This window comes from Manacus candei, unplaced genomic scaffold, assembly GCF_025592945.1.
Source record: "Manacus candei isolate 608988 ecotype Guabito, Panama unplaced genomic scaffold, ASM2559294v1 h1tg000008l, whole genome shotgun sequence".
NCBI classification, from domain to species: Eukaryota; Metazoa; Chordata; class Aves; order Passeriformes; family Pipridae; genus Manacus; species Manacus candei.
Genome location: NW_026138056.1, coordinates 15787060 through 15812288, shown reverse-complemented (window position 1 = coordinate 15812288; position 25229 = coordinate 15787060). Strand labels below are relative to the sequence as shown.

The window sequence follows — 25229 nt, the reverse complement described above, 5'->3', positions numbered from 1 at the left end:
CACACACACAAAAAGAAAAGTAAAATAAATGTACCAAGCAAAATATCAAACAGAAGAAAAGTAAATACTGGAAGCAACTGTATTTCAACTGGAGTAAAAGATTTCTTTTAAAAATAGTTGCTAGTATAATTCAGGTCTCCAAGAAATAGCACTTACTAGGCTTTATTAAAGTTGTAGAACTAACACTAGGGGTGGAGGGTGTGAACTAAAACACTGATATGTTAGTTGTAGCAGTACATTTTTCTTATTTTAAGGATGAATCCCAATATGCTGGAAATTAGAGAGCTGCATTTAGCTTGCATGAAGTGGAATAGCCAGGAGCCAAGCGGTGTCTTTGAAGAGCTGTGAGGACGAGTACACTTAGCTCATTGTTCAGAGGAAGAGAGGCTTTCTGGAGGCCATGCCTCTGAACCGTGCATTGAACAAGTTGCTTTCCACACCCATCAGTAGCTTCAGTAGCCCAGACAGACTAAAAACTTCTCCCCACATCTTCAGAGCAACATTCACCTTCAAACACAATACGACAGTACAAGAAATCCATCGAACATTGGCAAAATGATCAGAGACAGCGAGACACACAGTAGCGTACTTGCAGAGTTGGAGGTAGAAACAGGAATTTAAGGTAACATTTCTCTCCTTCCTGTCCTCACCACCACCCCCAAAAGTAAATCACACAGCCATGTACACTCCTGCACAGCGACTTTAATATGCTGAGTGATTAAAGGTGACGATGATGACTACGGGTCATACTATGCATCTTTAGAGGGTTTTCAATTCGACACTGAGGGGCCAAATGGGGCTACTGTGCATCTAAAATAGTTTAGTCTGATTAAAGGTGTAATTATATAGTTAGTCATAATAGCTGCCATACTTTAAAAGAAACCCACCTCTCCTTCAGGGGAAGGGAAGGAAATTATGCTACTTTATTCATTCAAACACACTCTCAGTTAAATTCAAATACAGCATGTGGACTAGATAAATACAGTGACACACAGCCACAAACACTTAGTAATCCAAGATAGAACAAGGAGATGAATCCCTTAACCTATAATCTTTGCAAAGGGAAACTAAATCTTATGATTAAGAGTTCTGTCATATCTGTGCAGGTATCAGTGGAGGCTGCGTGTTTTCTTCTAAGCTGTCATAAGAAATTCATGCTGGTTTTAGGCCTAAATATGAGCAAAGACATTGCAAACACAGAGTCTGACACAGAGCTTAAGAGATTTACTTGTTTATATGGTTAGCACGTAACATCTACTGATATCCACATATATGCTGCAGAAAGGAGCAGACTATTGCTAGGAATCTTATTTAGCACAAACAAAACAGAAATATTTTCCTTCTCTTCTCACTGTGTTTTCAACCCTGTAACACATTTGTTCCATTATTACCACCTTCAGCAAATCACCACTCCAGGTCTTCAGGAATAACAACTTTTGTCTAGAAGGGGTTTCCTTGGCTTAGGTCACCTTTCACAGAGAAGTAGGTGATCTCAAATAGCCTCTAATATTCAAGTGTAAGAACAGGTGAGTGAAGGTAATTTCTGTATTCTTTTAAACTAGCACTTCTGGTTACACAGGAGAGAAGGTAAAAATGAAATGCACAATAGACAAGCTTTTGTTTTTCACCATTTTTTTACTGACACTCAAAGTTCACATTTAACACCACTGGAGATATTGAGAGAACCTTCCCCAGCAACCACTGCCTGGAGACCCTCCATGAGACTCAGTTTCCCAAGGAGACAAACTCAGACACAACCCAGACCTAGTTCACTTGAACCTGAAGGAAGGAAGACAGGGTCTACACAACATCCTGATCCACAGCAGTCCAGTCCCCTAGCCAAACAACAGAACTGGGCTGGACAAAACACATCTCATTTCAGGGGAAAAGCCAAAGGGGAAGGGTGTGAGATACAGGAGAAAGCTGTCATCCTTGCCAGTAAAGTTTCCAGCTATCTGCATGGACACTTGTATACTCTCTGAAAACTCTCCTTCTGGAATAAAATACTTAGAGCATTTGGTGTACTCTGAACAAATATACTGAGTTTTACAGTTTAACCTTCCTCCTCCTCCCCTTTTACTTCTTCAGCATTGGTGTTAGAATTTTGAAATATTCTATAGTTCAACAACTTAACATACATTCCCCACACTAATCAGTTGATGACAGAGAAGGCTGACCAGGACCCAGCTGAGGCATCACATTCCACATAATTCATTAAATAATACAAGTATAAATCATCTTTATATGTGCACAGTTTTTAATCACCATCCTCTGCCCAACATAGCTCAGTGGTCAAGTCCCAGTAACAATTTTATGAGTCCTGTCATCTCATTTTTTTCCCAAGCATTCTCTCCAGTGATCCTGTAGTTCCATCACTGCATCTCCCTTGAGTTAGATTTCCATATCCTTTACATGCTATCTGCTATTATTTAAGTTTTTACACACTTGATATGAGAGAAGAAAACACAATATATGAGAATCTTTTACATCTTGCATCAACAGAACTATACAAGAGAAAAAACACAATAAGACACATAAAGCAATAAAATTACAGAACATCACATACAATAGTTTTATGGGAAAAAAGGATGAGAAAATATTCTTTTCCAGATTTCACACCATTTTCTTCCCCCACACACACCCAAACTGGGTGAGGTAGGAAACAAGAGAGTTTCTCGTTTCTTTTAATTTTGCCCTGAAACTTACTTTAAGTAATTGCAAGTGAGTGACACCTAGTGATGAATACAAATCTGATCATCCTCCACTCTCCCACACAGAGAAGATAAGCTAGCAAGCACCAACAGGTAACTCAGGAGTGGGTGTTGAATCATGGGAACCTGACACTACTATGTTTCTCTCCCTTAAAAGCCAAATATCAAGAGAGCCAAGATGTAGAAACTTGGTGCACAGCTATAAGAAATAAAAATAAAATAGTTAATATGTCCAAATGAGAGATGGTGAAAACAGATCTAAATCATGCCCTGCAAGTTCACTTCTCCGTTCTCTTTAAAACCAATCAACTCTCTCTGGAAACACCAAGTTTTCCCAGACATGTAATTCTTAATTAAAAATATATATCCAAGAAGCAAACAGGAAGAATGGGTTTCTCATCAAATACTAAAATATCAGCAGCTGTCTTAGAGTCCACTTAATGATGTCTCTGGCGTTACAACTGCTATCCAGTTGTAAGGATTTAGAAGCTTGTCAAAGACTCTTATTTTGCCAGTAGTTCCAAAATTATTGCTCACAGAGCAGTTACTGGAAGTGAAGGGGAGGGGATCTAGTGTGATTTCTGGTAGGGTTACAGGAAGGAAAAGTATGCTGCTATGCAAAGTAGCAACAACACAGTCTCCTGAAAGGGAAACTGGAATAAAGAGAACAAGAAAACTGGTTGGATTTTTCAACACTGTGACTTGGGATGATCCTTTACAACGAAAGCTCACCCTAAACAAGAGATTTTTTTACGTAACGCATTTTTAAGAGCAGTCCAAAGTTACAGAGCTAAGAGAGCAAAACACAAAATCCTAGGAAAGGGAAGTGATTAATCTAGCACAGCCATTGCCGCTTTCACACACTATGTGCCATTTCATCTATTTTTGTCATGAGCAGGATTGTCACTGGAAACTCAGGATTTGCTCCTGCTTTAAAGACACAAAGTCTTTACATCATGATTAAAAGCCATTCAAGGTCAGGAGTAAAAAAAAAAAAAGTAAAAAAGAATCAGTGGGCAGAGAAGAAAAACATTTAAACACATGCTACAACTTGCAGACCTTGATCTGTTTAGAAAACCCCTGGCCATCTTCTTTTCTCTCCTCGCAGTTTCATGCAAGGTTGGGCTACCTTTTTTTTTCTTTTAATCCTTCTGCAAACATTAAAGAAAATCCAAAAGCCTCTAAAATTTAAAGCCCCGAAATCCCAAGCTCTCCGGAAAACTAACACAAGAGAGCCACCTACCAAGCAAAGGCAGGACTGATGGGGCTTGGGCAGCAAGGGCCGCCACTGAAACTTATTTGAATGAACTTGACCCAGGTTGGCAGGCAGCCAGCACCCTACGTCACCCCGTGACTTAACAGAACACAGTGTTCTTGGCACCCACACAAGTATGTGTTGAAATCCATGCTGGAGAGAGAGGGAAAAAAAAAAGTCAGTGCATGTTTCAAATTAATAAAGGAAAATGGTAATGAAAAGGTAATAAAACACAAAGGCAGCATTAGATGTTTTTAAATGTATCTGCTGCATTTTCCCCTTGCTTTATTAGTTTCTTCATTACTGGTGTTCCCTCATGTACCAGAAGCTCAGTGCACAGGTAGTTCTCCACAGGATGAGCCCTTCCCTGTCCAAATCCCGTCCCACGCGCTCTCCCTCTCACCTTTATCTGGGCCCTACCTGGAAAATTCCAGTGCATCGCTCAGCCAGGCAGCAAGGGCAGACACTGACTGTGGTGCCAGGGCTGCCCCTGACTCACCCCCTCACCCAGCCTTCACAAAGAGGCAACACAGCAGGCACCTCATGCCTTTGGGGATGATCGCGATACACTTATGTCATTGACAAACGGATTATGCTAACACCTTGTCACGAGATGACAAGCACACAAGTAGAAGGAGGACAAGCAAAATAAACTTAATGAACCATGAACTCAATATGCTTCCTCCATATACCATATTGCTATTATTTCCCTTTTCCACGTTTCCTCCCTCCCAGACTACTGACTATCCCTCTTTCTCTTCAAAACCAAGCCTCAAGTCCTTTTCCTTCTTCTCGTCTGTCACCTCTAATCTCACTGATGCTCTGTTCCCCTCTTCAGTGCCTGATCAAGACATTTGACAGGATCAGAACCAGCTCACGCACACCTGCAGCAGGGACTCTCCCCAGTCACCTATTCGGAGCCCATACCTGCAACCAGCAAACCCACCAGCATCCCAATGGCACAAGCCTGCAGAAATGCTTTCCAGTCAGGCCATCAGACACAACAACAGGAAGATGGATCCACTTTCATCCCCATTACCTTCTGCACACACATCCTCCATCTAGCACTCAGTCCATGACATTAGAGGAATATATGGGAGACGGTAAGAAAAAGTTTCTCCCTATTTGGAAAACCCGCTGCTGCTTCCACCATTTCAGTGTAAACCTGGAAAGCTGTATCAGTTAATATCTGATCCAGTGTTCTACCACCCTTCATCCATCAGCTGAAAGATGGCAACATTTTTGTCTAGTTACAGATTCCCTAATGAGACACACAACACATGCATCTAGGAAATTATCCACATTTCTGGTCAGGCCTTCCAACATCATGAGTCTGTGTTATATGTGAAAGTTGCACTGATTATTTTTCACCTTGACTATTACACAGTGCAAGCTACTATTACAACTATAGAAATAAGCTATCTGCTAACCGAAGGGACACTAAAACTTCCATAGGAAGCAATCAGGCACTTTTTGGAGTCTCTGTTTAGTATCACAGAAAATTCTTTCAAAACTCCTTTTCCACCAACCAGAACTGTGTTTATGCCTTTCATATTAAAATAGTATTAGCTTCAATACCACAACAGTGCAGAAAATAATTCTGCTTTAATTCCCCAAGGATGAAAAAGAATGAGAAAAAAATAATGTGTTTATTTTTTGTACATATAATTTCTTGATGCTCTAAATGCCATTTTCCAAGTAACCGCATTCTAAAGTGAAAAAAATATAGGGATATGAAAAAAATACAATTCTTACACTGTTTTCTTTTGCCTCTCTGTGGGATATACACCAAGAGCACATTCACATGTGAAAACACCCACAAATGCTGATCAGGACAAAGTAGAGAATGGGATTGCCTGAACTTAAAAGCTCTCTACAAGCAATCTATGATCTTCTGACACAACCATATGTAAGTGAAAACTTTCATGGAGCAAGAGAAAAAACAGCAGAGGCAGTAATTTCTAATCTCATCTTTCTATGGTCAGGCTCCAGACCCAAGAAGGGACCTAAACAAGTAGCAGAGAAGGTGAATTCAGAGTTTGGTAAGTTACAGAAGAAAAGGTATTCAAGTAAGAAATACAAAGACTGCTGATGACAGAGGTGACAGGGAATTCATCAGAAGACACACAAATTTCCAGTGACATGCCTTGACTTGACAGGTTAACTTTAAGAATCCCTATGGAAGGAACAGTTCATATTTATTTAACAAAGATGCGTTGGCATTCACACCATATTTTTCTAATGTCAAAGCAGTTACCTGCCCATTCCCCTCCAAGCAGAGCCAGAAACACTACTCCTGCAGTGGAGATGGGGGGAAGATTTTCACAGAAAAGGGAAGCTGTTTAGTAGTCTCATGTTTACAAAGGAGTTTACTGGGTTGTCAAGGAGGAAAAAGCCCCGCAGCAATCCTCATACTACATGCTTTGAATACACACAATTAAATTTGTCACAAAATTACAGATGAGTCTTCTGTGAAACTTTGAAAGCCTGGCCCAGTACCCTCACCTCTCCTAATTGGGCTTGGCAAGGAGCACCGAGATACTGTTAAGTCTGAAAGTTTGCTCGAGAACCAGATCCACAGGTTAGAGAAGTTCTCTCGAGCCACTCCCACCTGGCTAGTGGGCAAACCACAGGGAGACTGCCAGAGCCTCCAAGGAGGGCAAAGTTGAGGGCAGGATGTGACACACTTACCACAGTCATGCAGGCTACTTGTCTTCCTATCACCCAGCATGGTTTACAGCCCCTAAGCAAATGCACACAGTTAGCTCAAACAGGGAGAGATTAATTTTTTATTGTATCATTAAAGTATGTATTCAGTAAGATAATTTGTTCTTGCACCCTTCAAGACTGCAAATGGGATGTGGAAAAAAAAAATTGGGATCTCTTACAGTTAACAGATAAAGCAACAAGTCCTCATATTTTGTAGCTTACCACAAAAGCCAGCAAGGTCTGTGCTCCATTGCCCCTCTCTCTCCTAAACTGCCTCATCTCTCTGGAACATGAAGTATTTAAGTCCTTGAATATTTTCATTTGCAGTTTAGGGAATCTGAAGTGATTGGATGCAATTAGTTGCATCAGGACCAAGATGAGAGTAACACAGTCCCTGACTTTATAATGTACTTTTGGAATTAAAACTTTCAGCTGAAGTATGTTTTTATTTAATATACAAAAGAAATGCCCACCTATCCACAAGTAATTTTAAGAGTAAAATCCCATTTTCAAGCACAGTTGAATCCTGAGCCATCTCTAAACATGCTCAACTATAACCATATGAAAGCAACCACAACAGCACACAACTACAGCTAGTTACATACCTGCCAGGCAGGAAAAAAAATGTAGGTGAGAGGAATACTTTTATTTTCTTAAATACAACACTGTCATTTTAAATGAAGAAAGACTGTATTAGATGGGTCACCCTCCTTTCAAAACAAGTGTAAGCAAGACCCAGATACTGAAAAAGCACAGAAATACCTTGTAGTTCCGTTAACATGTCAGTTTACTAATTTGAGAGTTGGGTCATTTACTAATGAATGAAGAGCACTTACTGTCAGTAATGTTGCAGAACCTGACAATGTAACACGTTTACCTACTTTCTCCTCCCCCAATTTTAAACATAGTTAAAATATCCGTTTAGAGGGTCAGAGAAAAGAATCTAGGACAGATCCATAACAAGAGTGAGTTGTTAAGTGCAGAAGCAACACAAAAATATGACTTCAGAGCAGCCGGAAGTGGAACAGCACATGAGAGATACAATCACATCCATAGGTGAGTAAACCCAGGATAATGCCACAATTAGGTTAGTGTTGCATTTGAGTTTCTGGAATATACAAAGTGGAAGCATTTTAATTCTATTGTTGTTTTACAACACCTGATCTGTCAGCCCTCACAACACTTTGGTCTGGAAATCACCTATCACCAGACGAAATGCACAGAAAATAAGTGAAAGGAAAAAATGTCAAGCTACCTACAGGGCAACATAACAGGATTTCCGTGATCTGTGGTTACAATAAATGCAGACAGAGACAGACAGATTGTGCCTACCTGACTATGCATACAGGATTCAGGATCTTTCAATCTATTAAATAAAAATTATTACTGTTTGCAGCAAAGGAAGTGATATTCATTGTCAGCTATGTATGGCAACATATTTCTAAATGCTTGTTTTTATTTTTACCAATTACAGCTTAGGGTTGATAATGTGTGTACATGTTTTCTTTTTCAAAACCTAGTACAGGTTGAGGTATTTTTCTAAAAACAAACATACTCACCTGTAGTACTGACCACATTTTAACCACAGTAACAATGTCATACAACCCATCAGGCTTCTGGATTCTACAGTTTCACAACGTTAAAACAGATTTGTACTCACATCTTACTTAAACAAAATGTCAAGTTGGTTTCTTCACTCTTAATTTCATCCTCACTTTTTGTTAATTCATTTATAGCTGTCATTATCACCTTTTTCACTTTAATTTTAAGCTTCTGTTTCATTACAGACTAGTTTGCCTTAATTTGTCCTCTTTGTGCTTTTTCAGAGCTTTAGCAAGTATTGATTTTCCACAGCACAGTTTCCTCTCTTTACAACACTACATAGTTAAGCTCATAAAACCAAACAAAAGAATTCCTTTCTAACTTTTTCCAGCATTGTTTGTTTAGATTTCTTTGCATACAATTCACCTAGTTTCAGCTAGCAAAAATTAAAACATTATTCTTGTTAGAAACTGCAGATACCAGAACTAATGCCTGCCAGGAAGATTGAGGCATCAGGTATGAAGTTTCAGTGTCACTGAACAGAAGTAACCAATCAAATTTACCCTGCATTTTAGATGTAAACAGCAAACCAGAGCTTCCTTTTGCTTTAATCCCATCAACACTGGCATAATGCCACATAAGATAACATTCTAACCAGACTCTGGAAGCTGACAACTTAAACACGCAATAAAGCGGCAATTAAAAAATTGTGGAGATCAAGGAAACAAAGCAAGAACAGTAAGAACAAGTCAGGTCAGAGACTTGTTGAACTCAGCATCCTACCTGGGACAGTGGCCCACACGAGATGCATAAAGCAAAGAAGAAGCACAAAGCAAGTGAATATTTCTTCGCTGATACTCCTCCTGAGTGAGGTGACTTGCAACTCCAGAACTTCCTAAGGGAGCATCATTTGACTTTCTAAGTTAATAGATTTTTCTCCAGAAAAAAAGTCCAATCTCTTTTAAAACAAACTCTGAAGAATTCTGGTAATATTGTAGAACATCTTAATATTTTTAATGTTAGCAAAGAAAGTAATTGGAAGGGGCCACAGGTGGGTCACCAGCCATAGGTTTCTGATCCAGTGATTGTGGTTTATTATTGCTGCAACATCCAAAGAAGTCTGAGAAAAGTTAATGAGTGTTATGCTGAGAACTGTACCAAAAAACCAAAAAGAAGTGGTAACCTCTGTTCAGTGACTTTGTGGCAGCTCATGAGCCTATGCAATGAAGTGCATTTTAAAAAAGTCACAGTGCTGATGGAAGAAAAATACATGGAAAGACACTTTTCTTGCAGTTAAATCCTACAATACTACCAACACTCTCCTCAAGAACATTTCATTCATTCATTCCAGAATTTGTTCCAGATTAAGAAAACATATAAGCTACATTATCATCTTCTTTCCTCTTCTTAAAAGTAGAACCTAGTGCTGCTAACAAGAGAATTTTTACGATCACTGGCTAGAAGTCTCAAAAACTAAATCCATTTGCTGTTCTTCCATTTAAAATGAATGGTAACAACGCAACAGAAATTAGCATTCAGTGGTCTCTTAAATTACCTCTCCCTGCTCAAAATGTGAAAATAAACCACCACACATGATATCACCAGCAGTCTTACTTTTTTGGCTCTAGGATGACGACAAGGATCATGACTGTGTCAAATGCAAGTGATTATTGTCTACATTATTACTTCTTTCTTTTCAGAGCTTCTGGAGCATGCAAGGCAGAGAGAAAACTATCATCACCACTTTCCAAAATGCTTACAAATTCACTGGTGACAAGCAAGTAGCAGCTGAGTAATATTTGAAAACCCTGCAATTCACATGAAGAGGATGTAAAAAGTTTTGCTTCTTCACAACCAAATTTTGGAAGTCGTGATCTACAAGAAACTCCTGCATTAAAAGTGCAGAAATGCTAACATGAGGATGCTCAAAGTTGTTGCAAAGTTATACACTCAACAAAAAATTATGTGGAGTAGTTCACAATAATGTAATAAGACTCCTCCCCCTTAAATCTTACTGTCATTCTTGCCTTCAAAAAGTGAGTTGTATTGTAGAAGTGTGGCATAGAAGTTACGTTGCCTTCCAATCCTATATAAAATCATGTTCTAGTTTTCCTTTCCATTATATTTTCATTATTTCCTTTCCATTATTTGCCCAATTATGATTCCTTCCACTTACCTCCCAGTACAACAAACTATGATAATTTCAATATTTATACTCAGCATCCCCAAGGAGGAGATAAGTGCAATATTTTTCACTTAGACTCATATATTAAAATGATGAATCAATTCAGCATCTCCATAATCAACAAAAGTGATAGATTCAGGTTTTCCTTCTTTTTTTTTAACATTGAAGAAACAAGACCAGGTATTTTGCCACACCTACTTTCTCCTCTGAGTTCATTAGATTTGAGAAGCCATCAATATGTATGGGAACCATTTATCTAAAATTGTAAAGCCACGCAAAAAAACAAACCACCCCAAAACCCAAAACCAATTCTCTGCCCTATTCTGATGCCCACTTAACTACTTTTCTTCCACAACTGCTGCAGTTAGTACTAAGTTTTTAACAACTAAATGCTTTTACAGATACGAGAAGCATCACAGAATCATTAAAGTAATAAAAACCACAAGTTAAAAATAATATAAGAAACAAATCTAGTTCTACTGTTTGCATAGGAAAACTAGACTCAAGTGCATACAAAGGTTACAACACAGAGGAAAATAATCACCCTGCTGCACTTTTTTCCAGACTTTTGTTTCATGTACAAACATTGCTTCTGTTGTTGTTTAAACTGACAATCTTATCTATTGTCCATCTCATTGCTTTTTAGCCATGAGTGACAATTATGTCCTGTTTTATTTCCAAGTCCTGAATATGTACCCTTCAAAAAGTCTACATAACCTGATATCTTTTAATCCAACATTCCCACATAAACAACTTAAGAGAAAATATATCTCCTTCTCTTCTTACCTCCTCCTCCAGTTACTACAGGCTGAGGTTGATAAAGTTTCTTAGTCCAAATTGCTGCTTTGGCCCTTCCTTCATTTAGACTAGTAAGTAAACACCATACAAAAACTCTTATATCCTCCCAACACACCACGAGTATCTTATAAGGATGATGCTGTTGAGTCCCATAAAGGAGGAACAAATTAGTCAAAGCACACCATCTGTAAAGTTTCCTGATATACAGCTATATAATCTGGTTTTACAAGCAGCTCTGTAAAACTGTTACATTACTGTCCATAATATTGTCAGTCCTTTTCTCTGTACATGTCTGCAAAGAACAAGGCAAAAGGCAGTATTATGCTTTATCTGCAACTGCCACAGCTAAAAGGTCTTTTTTCTAATTCTGCCCTTAAACAGATAATGCATTATTAGATATTAGTTATTAGATTGGGCTATCCACCCCCACCAAATGCCTGGAGCCCATGAACTTAAATTGGTTCAGAAAGGGACTGAGTTACCTACTGCAGGATAAAACAATATTTCTCAGACCTAATAACCTCAATTCAGCTTCTGGCTCAGAAAGCATCTGAACTGCAACAGAGATCTTCCTTCTCCCACAGCACACTGTTTAACAAAGTACTGGGAGAAGATACTGTTATGATTAGTACCAGAGCTAAATGAGCCTTCAGTATAATAATTCTGTGTCATCAGCTTATGAAGAACATGTTATTTATTACTTTTGCATTATACACCTATTTCCAGCTTCAGCCCACACCATTATACACTGATGAATCCACATACATGATCCCCAAGGGACCTGCAGTTACGCTGCTTACCCCAGAAAGAAAGTTCAGTATTGTGGGTTTATATTATTTATTTTTTTTTCTATACTACTACTTATACTGTTGTCCCATCCCAGAAGATCCTAAGTGCTTCATATCCTAGACAAATCACTTTATGACTGGAACATACCAGATTCACAATTGGCAACATCTTTTTTTTTTTTTTTAAATTTCATGATGCTTCACTGTCCTTAAACAAATAGTATCATAGAATCATAGAATCAGCTGGGTGGGAAGGGACCTCTGAGATCATCAAGTCCAACCCTTGATCCACTACCAATACTTATGTTTTAAAAAAGAAAACCATAGTGCTTTTTCAATTAGTCATAAAAATTAAAAGATTTCAATTAAAAAAAGAAAAACAAACAGAAAGCCAAGACTTACCTTTGCACTTCTCCCTCACCCAACCAAGCAAATTAAAGTAACTAAAGGCTGTGGAGCCTGTCATGCTCACTCCAGGGAAGCTAAATTCTTTTCTAGACAAGTCTGGTTAGGGTCATCACCCTCTACAAAACCTATGCTGTCTCAAAAGCTCCTCTCCTTCCCTATGTCTGTACAGAAAGCTTTATTTAAAAACATGAGGTAAGCATAAAACTAGACTACATGAAAAACACTCTGCAAAAAGCCACACAGAGCAGCAGAGGGTAGAGAACAATAGTTACAAAGGGTATCCATTGCACCGACCAAGTGGACACCTGTTTGCAACATCATCTTTTGCTATGTGACTTCTCAATTGCTTTGCTGAGAAAGCACTGAGGGTGGCAATAGTAAAAAGGAACAAAATTCACACACACTGGAAAGCCCACAGCACACAAACATGGGAATAGGGATCTACCAAGGATCATTCTAGCCCCTTACTTTTGTCTCCAACAATTATTAATGTCAGATGTTTAGGAAAGAGTTCAAAACAGGATAGGCATGCGGAAATGTTGCCACAGAACAGCCTTCTTGATTCTAGTTTGTAGCTACAACTAGAGGCAAGGTCTTTGTATTTAATTCTTAACAGATTTGTCTTTCATGAGTTTGTCCAATTAGTCTTGAACCCATGTAATATTTCAGCATTCATATCATCCTGTGGCAAGGAGCTCTGCAGCTCCTATGGTGGTATGAATCAACTCCTTTTTAATGTTGAATCAACCTGTTAGTTTCACTTGATGTCTCCTATACAGTAGTGAGGCATTTTATTTACTTATCTGTTTATGAGGCATGGGTTTCTTCCATGTCCTCCCCACAGCAATCTCTTTTTGAAGCTGACAGTTTCTATTCTGTGGAATTTTTCACTCATACCAACCTGCTCTGAAGTTCTTCTACTTCCACCACACCTTTTTGTGAATGGGAATATCAAAACTACTATCCATAAGTAAAGTTTATGTGCAAACTTAATGGATTTTTAAAGTTGCAGTGTTTTTAGTGTTTTCACAGTATTTAAAACCCAACAGAAGCCTCAAGCCTTCTCGTACATGACTACTTATGTCAGGATGAAGCTGCTCTGCCCATTGTGTTTGCCTTCAAGTTCAAGTCTGGTTTTCTCACTTAGCTTCAATGTTCCCTTTCTCACATACAGGAAGGTGTCAATGTGTCTGCAAAATATCAAGAAGCTTGCTACAGTCACTGTTTCTGAAGATTTGCAACCAGATGAGAGTATTTGGTGGTACAGGATTAAAATCTTGTATTAGGCAAGAGAGAACCAGTGAACTGAGACCAAGCAATGACCAGGTGAAGGTGAATGGGGACAAGTGAGTGAAATAGTGACTGTGTTGGGAAGAGGAGACAGAGTGGGAGGAGAATGACTGGGACAGAGTCAAAAAGAATGCCACTGTGCTGGGACTGAGCAGTGAATCAACAGCCACATGCAACAGCATCTTCATGTGCCCAGGAAGTAGGAATAATAAAGTTGGGCTGAAGTTGTGAGTAGTGGGAAAGATATATGAAGTAACATTTTCATAGCATACTTCCAGAGACATTGAGGACAAAGATAAAAACATCAAGTTGTCAAAGCTCTTGCCCTGGTCTGAAGGCAGTGTTATCCTAAACGGGATAAAAAAAGGATGGAGCAGAGTTGTCTGCAGTTGGCCTGTACATGAGAGTGCTTTAACAGATTCCTGCAGAGCAGGCAAAATTCTCTTTAACGTATTACAGTCATGGAGTTAGAGCCCATCACTATAGACCATCTCCACAGAAAGGGTTAATCAGTCACCAGGATTATTAGTCTGGAACATGAGTGTCCTGATAACAAAAGAACTGTAAATCTGAATTGCCATCTACAGATGATTCAGACATTTGTACAGAAACTGTTTATCATAGAACATGACACAGACCCTGCCAAACTGGATATGGGAGGCATTAGGATTTCACCCCACCCCAGTTCCTTCTTATTGTCCTCAAGAGAGTCAATTCCTCACACAGCATTTCATACCTCCGAATTTCTTAAGTTTTATTATAAACGTTCTCAGTTTCCCTCCATTTGTTCTGCCCCCATTTATTCGTCTTGGCTATCCAACACACACTGCAGTGGGAGCCAGGAACAACAGTCATGTTCCCCATACTATATCACCAAATTGCATTCTTTCCAAGCTAAAGATGCAGTGCCGTGACTTAAAAAACCCCCACAGAACAAAACAAACTCCCCACATAACTGCCTTCTTCCACGCAAGATAAAAACAAGCAGAGATATACAAGAGTTTCATCCATTAAAGAGAGAGAAACACACTCAGAAAACCTCAGGGGTTTTTAATAACCCTGAGGTTAGTACAGAATAGTTTCTAAACTGATTTTCCTCTGTTTTTAAAGGTATTCTAAATTTATTTCCAGATTTTCACATTCAGTAGATTCTACAAAGAGTCAGTATACACTGACCCTTATTAAAGAAGGAACAGTTCTGTTTTGGTGAAAAGTGACAAGAAGTTCATAAGAAGATGAAGCCTAAATATAGGGATAGTTGGATGATTTTGGTACACCTAATACTTTACTTGTTCTACCAGGAACTGGATGACCTTGGACACTTAAGTGTCTTATTTTCACTTAATAGCCATTCTATAGTCAGTATTACACAGGCACTTTTTTTGAGATACACATGCGTATATGTCTTTCTTACACTACTGCCACAAACCCCAACACCAGTTGTGAAAAGATGGAAGCCACAACTCCATTAAGAACCTTAAAAGGACACAAAATGTTTTCTTTGCAACTGGATGCAATGAATTGACATGATGGGTGACAGAACCGGCCACTAAAAGTTCATAAAGTTATTTTTAAAAAGAAGTGACAACACATGAGAAAGACTGAACCAAAGGCTTTTAGAGAATTCAAGCCATTAGCCAACCTACTCGGTTCAGGTCTCCGTCTAGAACCACAGTACTTGGAAAGCACATTGATAAGAAAAAGAAATTATCAAGATTGGCATTTCACTAAAACTTCTCTTCCACCATGTCCTTCAAAAAAGGATTTCCAAAAAATTCAGACTAATCTCTCCTCCAATTTACCCTGAAGGTTCCTGAGACATTTTGGAAGACAAAGACAAACAAAAACCCAGCAGCTTTCTCACTGTGCTCCCAGTTCTGTGCAGAGCACACTATTAGTAAATTATCCATAATGGCAAACAACAGAAAGCCTCATCAGAGGTGAGGAAACCGAGAAAACAAAAGCCTTTAACTTCCTATTAAAGTTGTTAACTCCTCTGGCTTTATGCTTTCTTTCCTTACAGACTGCACTCCCAGCAGTGCATGCTCCCCTTCTTTCCTGTACCCTCCTCTGCTGTAGCACTAGGCAAAATACCAACAGAAGACAGATGAGCCCCTCTTTCTTTGCTCCACCTCCTTAGGTGGAGGTTAGGGCCCTGACAGGGCCAACATATACTGCTTTGCTTCTCTCTAGTACTTCTGAAGATCCACTGTGATGCTGCGAAGAGTCACTCTGTCGAGAGGTGCCAGGCCTGAGGAAACACAGATGCCTCCTGTGGCATGCAGCTACAGGAAAACTAACACAGGCCCCTTGAATCTTGTTTAAAACACCAGGCAAACATGGGGAGGAGGTGGGGAAGACCACAAAGAGAGGGGCATTCAATACATGGATGCCAAGATAGCAATGCTGTCAGCTGCGCTTAAAGTTGTTGCTCTCCAGAGCTGTGTAAGAGAGAATATGAGGCTCAGTTGAAGCCTTAATTTAAACAAAGCAGAGGGGTTGGATTAAGCACATACAAACAGCCTGGTGCTTCAAACAACATAAAAATACAGTCTGGGAATGGCAGTTCAAGGCAGGAAGGTCTAAAGTCTGTTTATGTCACTGTGATAGCCCCTGTGATCTATCAGATTTTGTACACCCAGAACGTGGTACGCAGAAGTCTCTGTAAAAACTTACATTTAATTCCTGGATTAATTACATTAATCCAGGAATTTCACAAACTTGGCACAAAGAAGTACAGCTATCTCAGTGACACTCTGAGACCCCTACAGAAGCACACACACAGAAGTATGAGAACTCTGATCAAATTCCTTGCAGCTTCAAAATGGGTATCATGGACTTCTGAAACTTTACACCACCAAAAAGACACTTAATGTGTGTCAAGACACTCATATGACTGACTGTGTCATTCTTGAGGAAGATAATGAGTCAATTCAGTTATACTGAAATTTGAACTCCTGTGTCTTGGAATTATAAAGAAAAATATTCCCAAGACAATTTAACACATCAAAGTAAGGAACATCTGAGCCATTTAGCTATTAGCTGAACTAGTGTCTTCAATCCAGTTTTAAAATTATTGCAGTCATTATTTAATTATTATTGTTTAACTATTGTTTTCTTAACTTATGAAGAACAAAGTTATCATTCAGATAGCTACAGCTCACCCAGAAACATCCTGCTTCCTATTCTGATAATCTGACCAAATCATGGAAACAGCAAATTGAGAGGGGAAATACTGTATTCTGTGACTAAGGAAAAAGGCTTCGATGCTTCATTTCTCCATCAGAAGATGCAGAGATGTCCCTCTAGATGGGATGCAACAGAAAGCATCTGGTGCACAAATTTAGTTTTGTCTGGTCATTCAGGTATAAATCCTTCCACCTTGCTGATATGAATAAAAAAGTGTCTGTTTCTGCACCATTATTGACTTGCAATCTGCTGATTTATAGGTCTTGCCTAAAAAGCACACCTGAAGAAACCTGCTAGAAGAGACCAGTTCTACTTAGAAAAGTAAGGTTCCTGTTTATGAAGAGGTAGGGAGAAGAGACGCAGGGGAGAGAGAAGGGATGCTGCCCAGACCAGTTATACTGTCTCCATCCCTAGAGTTTTCCAGGATCCAACCAGATAAAGCCCTAAGCAACCTTGCCTGACTTTGCACCTGAGCCTGTTTCGTGCAGGTTGAACCAGACACATTTTGAAGTTCCTTCCAACCTGAATTATTCCATGAAGTACACACTTAGAAATAGTTGTAAGTTTGCGGGTATTCTGTATATATTCTAATACACTTGCTTTGGTAATGGACTGACAAAAGTAAGTGCTTGCAATAACATGGTTGTATCATCACCCTTTATCAGTGTTAAGTCATCAGTCTGACAGGATGACACAAATTCCATTTGCCATAATAATGATTCCCTGCCTAGAGATAACCTCTTTTAAAATGTGTTACACAACAGGAGTTCGAGACTCATTTCTAATTACCAAGCCAATGATAGTTATAATTATCACCACAATGGATCAAGAAAGCAAAGACACAAAAGCAGGTCCAAAAATAAAAGCAAAATCTTGGCCTACTCATCTTTAAAGTGACCTCTTCAGAATTTCATTAAGCATGTTGAATCCCCCCCAATGTAATGCCACAGAAAGACAGAGTGTGAGGGTTTTTAAAGAGCAAAGTTAGGACAGCAATAAATCCATAACTAAGCAACTGAATGAACCTTAACTTGAAAGATCAGAAGGCCTCAGGTAAAAGACACAGACCTATACACATCCACGTACAGGAAAAACTTCTCAAATAATGTGTTCTTCACTCAGGGAAAACCCAAAAATAAATCTTTTGCACAACATTAAAATTATTTTTGCACAATATTCATCAACATCCCATCAGATCACCCACTGTCAGAGCACGCAGGCTACAAGACAGTAGAGAGTTAAGAATATGGTAGTGATTTATTTAAGATTTTTGAAACACACAAAAATATGGCAAATCTCTTTTTCAGTTGACTATCTTCATACAGCACAACAGTTTGAGGATATTGCCACTCTATATGTATACCAGTATCTACCAGGTGCCTATGAGAGAGCTGGAGAGGGACTCCTTACAAGGGGTTGCAGTGACAGGACAAGGTTTCAAACTGAAAGAGGGTAGGTTTAGGTTAGATATTGGGAAGAAAACCTTTACTGTGAGGGTGTTGAGACACTGGAATAAGTTGCCTAGAGAAGTTGTTGATGTCCCACCTCTGGAAGTGTTCAAGGCAAGGTTGGATGGGGCTTGGAGTAACCCGGTCTAGTAAAAGGTGTCTCCTGTCCATGGAAGAGGGGTTGAAACTAGATCATCTTTCAGGTTCCTTCCAATCCAAACCATTCCATGGGTCTATGATATAAAGGGAACAAGCCCTTAACCATATGGCTTTTTGAAGGATTTTCATCCAAATCAGAAGTTAAGATCAGCAGACAAGCTTATTAGTGTGCTCTGCGATAAAGAGGATCTGCTATAACCAGTTAAGCTTTATTAACGCTGCATGGGAAAGACATAAGACAATCTAATTTCTACACATTAGCAATGTAAAGGGTGAAAAATTCTCCTCACACCATTCTGGGATAAATCTCACTTGCTCTGCATATAAAGCAAGCAAATCTGGCTACCCATCAGAAAATGGTAAGTAGATTTAACATATAGGACAAAAAGAAAAGACCATACTCTATAAAATACCAAACTTATATACTCCATAAAAATGCTGGCCTACTTAAGTTTTGAGGAAGGATCCCACTAGGGAAGACGATGCCACTCAGTGCATGAGGCCAGAGAAAGTTCCCAGTTTAGGAAGCAGTATGGCAGGAGACATGAATTCATCTATAGGAAAACTCATTTAATTCCTAGCATTAAAATATTTAGAAGTTAAAAGTGATTTAGAGATGAACAATTCATACAAAATATGGAATTTCAGCTCATGAGACAAGGTCTCTACACAAGTCTGGCAAAAAGTAGTCACTATCAATGCATAAAAATATATTTTTTTAAAATTTTGAGGTGATTACATGACGCTCTCCTGGAAAACATGTATGCTGAAAAAACTAACATTAATGGTTAATCCTAATTTTAGTATGCCAAGAAAAAAGGCATTTACCACTGGCAACTGAAAGCCAAGGAACTCTAAGATCAGGCCTTGTGAGATCTTTGTCCTGCAACATCTTAAAAATTCAACCACTTATAAGTCAAAGGAAAGCTAACATAAAATAACTCTCCCATCACCCAAAAATATCCAAAGGAAAATAAAGCATGGCCCTGTCACATCTTGCACATGCTTTCTTCAAAAATTCTGTACTGAACAGAAACCAAAAATTAGGTAACAGCTGCTCACCACAACACCAGTCTCAACTTGCCTTCCTCAAGCAGCTTTACACATCAGAAGTGGATGGTTGATAGGAAAGACAGAGGACAGGAACTTGGAACGTAAACTGAATCGTGACTGTAGCTTTACACCCTAGAGATAAGCAAGAGTTTTATCTTCCAACCAAAACAATACATGAAGCTTTTCTATGTCGTTAATTATCACCAAATAGAAGTGATTTTTAATTAGATATATTGGTATATAAGGGGTGGGGGGGGGGAAGCCATAGTTATTAATCTTCTGAGATTTCCCAGTAGAAACCTAGTGCACTCCTACCAAGGGTAAATACTACCATAAAGATATTTTGGCAGCAAGCTTAAACCTCCAGAACCTCTTGGTATTTGGTATATTTTGAAGTGGGGTAAAATAAATTTCATGGTCTTTTGATTATCCACACACTCCATTAGATTTTAGAGATTTACTAAATACCACAAAAATTATGCTATATCAACATTTGGCTTTTTTCCCCGCTTCCCTCACCATGAACTAGGCCACAAAATTTAAAAGAATACTCATACAGTAAATGACCTCCTATAGTGAATATTACTTTTCTATTCTTTCTTGGAAACCTCTCAAACAGCTTGCCCACAGGTTTTTTTTCTAGGAAAACAGCCTATCCCAAGTAAAGCAAAACAAAGACTGCAACAGGCACAGCTATCACTGGGGATTTACCCTCCTGCATACACTGAATTCCCAGAACCAAGTTTTCTGGTGATGCTGACCACCCAGGAAAATTTCCACAGTGTGGCACTCCAACTGGAAAGGGGAAATCTGTAGAGACATCCTCAAATTCCTAATGTTCCCACATCTTTTGTACTAGCATAACTATTGTGGTTAGGGTTAAAAAACTTTTAAGTATGGTTGCATCCCAAAAAACCCTCTCACGAGCACCATTTTCTAACATGTGTCTCGTAATATTTATCCAACTTTCCACGTACACTGGGGTAAGTCATACTGGTATAATAAAAGCAGAACAACCACTTGCCTAAATCCTAGTTCTGTTTTCACAGCTTTACACAGACCATGGAGTCTCTTCTGATGCTGCAGTCTGTGACTTGGGCTATATAAAACCAGTTCTTCACAAACCTGAAAGCTCTTGGCTAACCCTTGCTGAACTCTAAGCTACAGATGCTAAAGTGGGACTGACACCCACAGGAGTCAAATTAGAGCCAGGTCACACATGTTCACAGAACTACAGAATCAATTAGGCTGGAAAAGACCTCTGAGATCATCGAGTCCAACCTATGACCCAACAGCACTATGTCAGCTAGACCATGACACTAAGCACCATGTCCAGTCTTTCCTTAAACACCTCCAGAGACAGTGACTCCACCACTTCTGCAGACAGCCCATTTCAATGTCTAATCACCCTTTCTGTGAAGAAATTCCTCCTGATTTCCAACCTAAATCACTCCTGGCACAGCTTAAGATTATGTCTTATCATCCTGTCACTAGTTGCCTAGGAGACTGACCCTCACCTGGTTACAACCTCCTTTCAGGTAGTTGTAGAGTGATAAGGTCACCCCTGAGCCTCCTCTTCTCCAGACTGAACAACCCCACGTTCCGAAGCCACTCCTCGTACAACTTTTGCTCCAGACCCTCCACCAGCTTGGTTGCCCTTCTCTGAACACGCTCCAGCATCTTAATGTCCTTCTTGTAGTGAGGGGCCACAGCCAGACTCGCTGTTTCACGCCGTGGCCCCAGCAAGGCAGCAGGACCCTGTGATGGGGTTGATTCATGGGGAAACTGGAGGATGCTCTCCCTCCTGTGCAAGCAGAACTCGCTACCACACTCCACCCACACTCACTCACGAGGATTCTAATAGAGAATCGATACATAAAGTTAAACGGGTTTTAGTGTGGCTTTAATTGACTTCGCTATCAGCTTTCCCCGTCCCTTGCCCATCGCCGGCCGAGCTTCCCGGGCCTGCGGTGCCCTCTGCTGGGCTGCTCCAGAACGGATCCCCGGATCCTCCCGGATCCTCCGACACCCGCCCTCCTGCTGATGCTGCCAGGAGAGCGCTGTCCCTTTCCCCTGGCTGGGCTCCTCTGAGCGGGGTCACAGCCCAGCCCCTCGGCTCTGCCCGCCCGTGCGAGCCCCGGCCTCTCCATCACGCCCCAGGGAGCGCTGCCGGCGCGGAGGCTCCCCGGGCGGCACCAGCCCCCAGCACCGGAGGGTAAATCACAGAATCAATTGGCTTGGAAAAGGCCTCTGACATCGAGTCCAATCTATAACTGAACAACAGGATGTCAACACGACCATGCTGCGATGTTCACTCTTTCCTTAAACACCTCCAGGGACAGTGACTCGCAGTCCATTCCAAATGTTAACCTTGGCCTAGGGTGCTGACACATTTGGAGTATTTTAATGCAAGTCCTTTCACTGTAAGATACTAAACAAAGATCTAGAGTTGACATAGCAGAATGCCTTCATTATAAATAAAAGTATATTTTCTAAAGTAAGGGGGGGGGGGAAATGGTACCAAACCTTAGCTGATAAGATTCAATTTTTACTGCTGTCCCTTTGCCGAGGTCTGCAATCCTCATGACTAAAATTAATTAGTAATTAGTCTCACGCCTCATCATTGATCTCAGAACACATTCTATTCCAAATACCTGAATTTTTAGTCACGATCTCAAAGTACTAAAGAGAAATATGAAACTGTCTCACCCACCACACTACAGGAAATTCAGGCCTCAACTCATCACAGGTAGCCAGAGGTTGTAGAGAATCCAGATCATCACATCTCTGTTGAGAAACCCACCCATCTGATAACTTTCTGAACACACATTGAAAGTAAAAGAAATTGAATTTTAACATAAGAACAAGCTGCTTTATAGCAAGGGTGACCAAGCACTGGCACTTGTTGCCCAGAGAAGTTGTGGAGTCTCCACTCTTGGAGATACTCAAAATCCAACCAGACACAGCCTTGAACAGACAGCTTCAGATGACCCTACTGTGAGCAGAGGATAGACAATCTCCAGAGATGCTTTCCCACCTTGGTCACCCTGTGACCACGCCACCAAGCTCTACGTGTGGGGCTTGGGTTTGATGTTTGGCAGTCAGAGAAAATGCCTTGAAACTCTTGTGTACAGAATTCCTTTTGGAGAAATAAGGTAAGCAAAATTGTCACATTCCCCCAAATTAAATGCAATCAAATACGGATACCTTTCGTAATTATAGCAGGAGCCTTTTTTCTCAAACTTGAAAGTTTCTCACCTTACAAAGCTCATCATTCTCTTCTTTGACAGGCAGACAATTAATATTTGTGCAAGAGTCCGAGTCTGATATCTCTAGTAAGCTGGCATCTTTTTCTGATCCATCGCACAAATCGGTAGAATCACTATCATTCTCCCAATCGATGAACTCCAATTCATCTAAAATAGAATATTGGTAAAAAGAGTTTTTGCTTAATCACCATCTATTATAAGCATGAAGTCAGAGTAATAATACAGTTATCCTGAACTTGAAGCAAAAAATACAACGTTAATTTTTTCCTATGTTCAACTGATCTTTAACTGTTTTGTCTCTCAAAAAAGCTAAATCCTACTAGAATAAAATCTTCTGTGAAGAAAGATAAACATTACACACACAAAAAAAAAAGATTTCAAAGCACTGTTTGCAAAGAGGCAGTACCTTTAGCTGCACAGGTACAGAGGGTGGTTTTTTTAGTTTAGTTACTAGTTTTTCCACGGTTTAATTAGGGGACTTTTTTGCCCAGTTGTATTGGAGTTTCCAAGTGTGCTTGTTCCGAATTAGATGTTCTAAGCAAATGCTTCAAACAGTGTTAGTTAACATCTGCTGTTAGTGGTAACCCTCACAGAGGAATGAAAAAGCTAGTTTAAATGGTCACCTCCTAGAACACCATGCCTAAACATACAGGTCTGCAATTCAAACCTCTAAGCACATCAGAGAGAAGATTGCTTAGGATAAATTAATAGAAACAGGCACAAGAAAAGACAGAGTTAAAAAAAACCAAAACAACAAACAAACCCACAATAAAATGGCAATAATCAAAGAGATGCAGAGAGAAATGCAGAACTTTTCTTCCACCATCCTCATGACCAGGTGGTATTTAATGCAACTCCAGAAGTACGCTCATACCTCTGAGGATCTACTGAAGGTCATGGAAACCTGCACTGCAATAGCAGCCTCACCACCCTTCAGGTCCGAGTGCCACAAGGTACTGAGAGGGATAACCTCAATGCATTTTGTATAAATGAGTATGTTCAGAGGAGACTGGATGAAAGCTTTTTTGGGTTTTGCTTTTGTAAATGTCATACTTCTAACATCAGAATAGTCATGTATAGGGAAGATGCAGCAGAGAGAGAAGGTACCTGCAGAACGCTCCAGACAGATATACATATCCATGGAACTGTGGTAGTACCTTCTGGACTTGGCAGTGCTACCATAGTCTAAATCACTAGTTTCTTTATCAAACTTCCAAAGCCTGAAGTGACCCAGACAAATAAACATACATATCTGGTGTTCCCTGCTTTGTCACACACACGAATGCACTTCTGCTTCTAACTATGAGAAAGCTTCATCAGAAATGTTAAACACAGACATTAGTGACCAGGTTTCTGGTCAAGAGGTTTCTCTTGAAGCTGTGTGACAAGTTGTGTGCAACTTGTGACAGCAGTATAAATTCCCTAATAAAATACAACACATTTTATCTTGTCACACTAAAGTATTTCACATGAAAGGGAATGTCACTTTTAAAAATAACTTTTTCAGCTACTGTAGCCGTTTCTACAACTGTACCTATATATGCACACACAAAGATATACACTAATTACAGTACTGTACATACTGTATGATGGTTTCCACACTCCAAAAAGTGTGGAAATAATAGTTCTTTTACTCCCCACTGCTTTCAGTATATTTTTGGGTTTAGAATAAAAACAGGAAATTACTGGATTTTCTCACTACCTTTAAATAGATACATAATTCATCAAGGTTTCGTCAATTACACAGAGAAACTAAATTTTGCTATCTTACAAGATTAAAAATAAGACTGTGTATTGTCTCAAAAAAAAAGAAAAAAAGAGATTAAAGCCTGCAGGGTCCCACTTGCATGAGACAAGTGCAATAGAATGATACTAATGGCAGGTTAGAAAGATTCCTGGTCAGCAAAAGATTGCAGTTTAAAAAATGGACAGTCCTTCCATTTCAAAAAGAAGAAAATTACTAGAAATTACAAAACATAACCATCAGTATGTCAATGACAGTGTTAAATTGGTGATAAAAATATGGATAAAAGGAGGAAGATTTTGCGGTTTTGTTTTAAACCTAAGGAGTATGTTTACCCAGAGTCACACACAAAAAGTATATCAGTCAATCCATTTGTTCAGCTCATAATGGTCTTTGAACACTTTGCCAGACATCCAGAATGTGAAATCTGGCTGTAATGCTTCAGATCTGGGTGAAGTAACACAAAGCTATTTATTTTTACCAATGAAAATACTTCCCAACAAGTTCTAATGCAACTTACACATTATCCTAACTAACGCTTGTAATAATACAGCACACAAGTAAAGATTTTTCTGTCTTCAGGCACACTTTTTAATCAATTTCTCTCCCCTCTGCCGTTTCCTGTTTCATCAATTAGAAAGGAAATCCTAAGCTATGGCTAGCTCACAGTAGAGCTAACAT

The 25229-nt window shown here is 39.5% G+C and overlaps 1 protein-coding gene across 2 annotated transcripts in view; it reads right to left on the bottom strand.

Annotated features, from left to right (window-relative positions):
* The window catches only part of SPIDR (scaffold protein involved in DNA repair), a 200835-nt gene that overhangs the window by 163304 nt on the left and 12302 nt on the right, over nucleotides 1-25229 (bottom strand). For both annotated transcript variants that reach the window (XM_051769665.1, XM_051769658.1), the window contains exon 5: nucleotides 22794-22951. In XM_051769665.1, coding sequence (XP_051625625.1) covers nucleotides 22794-22951 — 158 coding nt within the window. The remainder of the gene's footprint in view (nucleotides 1-22793; nucleotides 22952-25229) is intronic.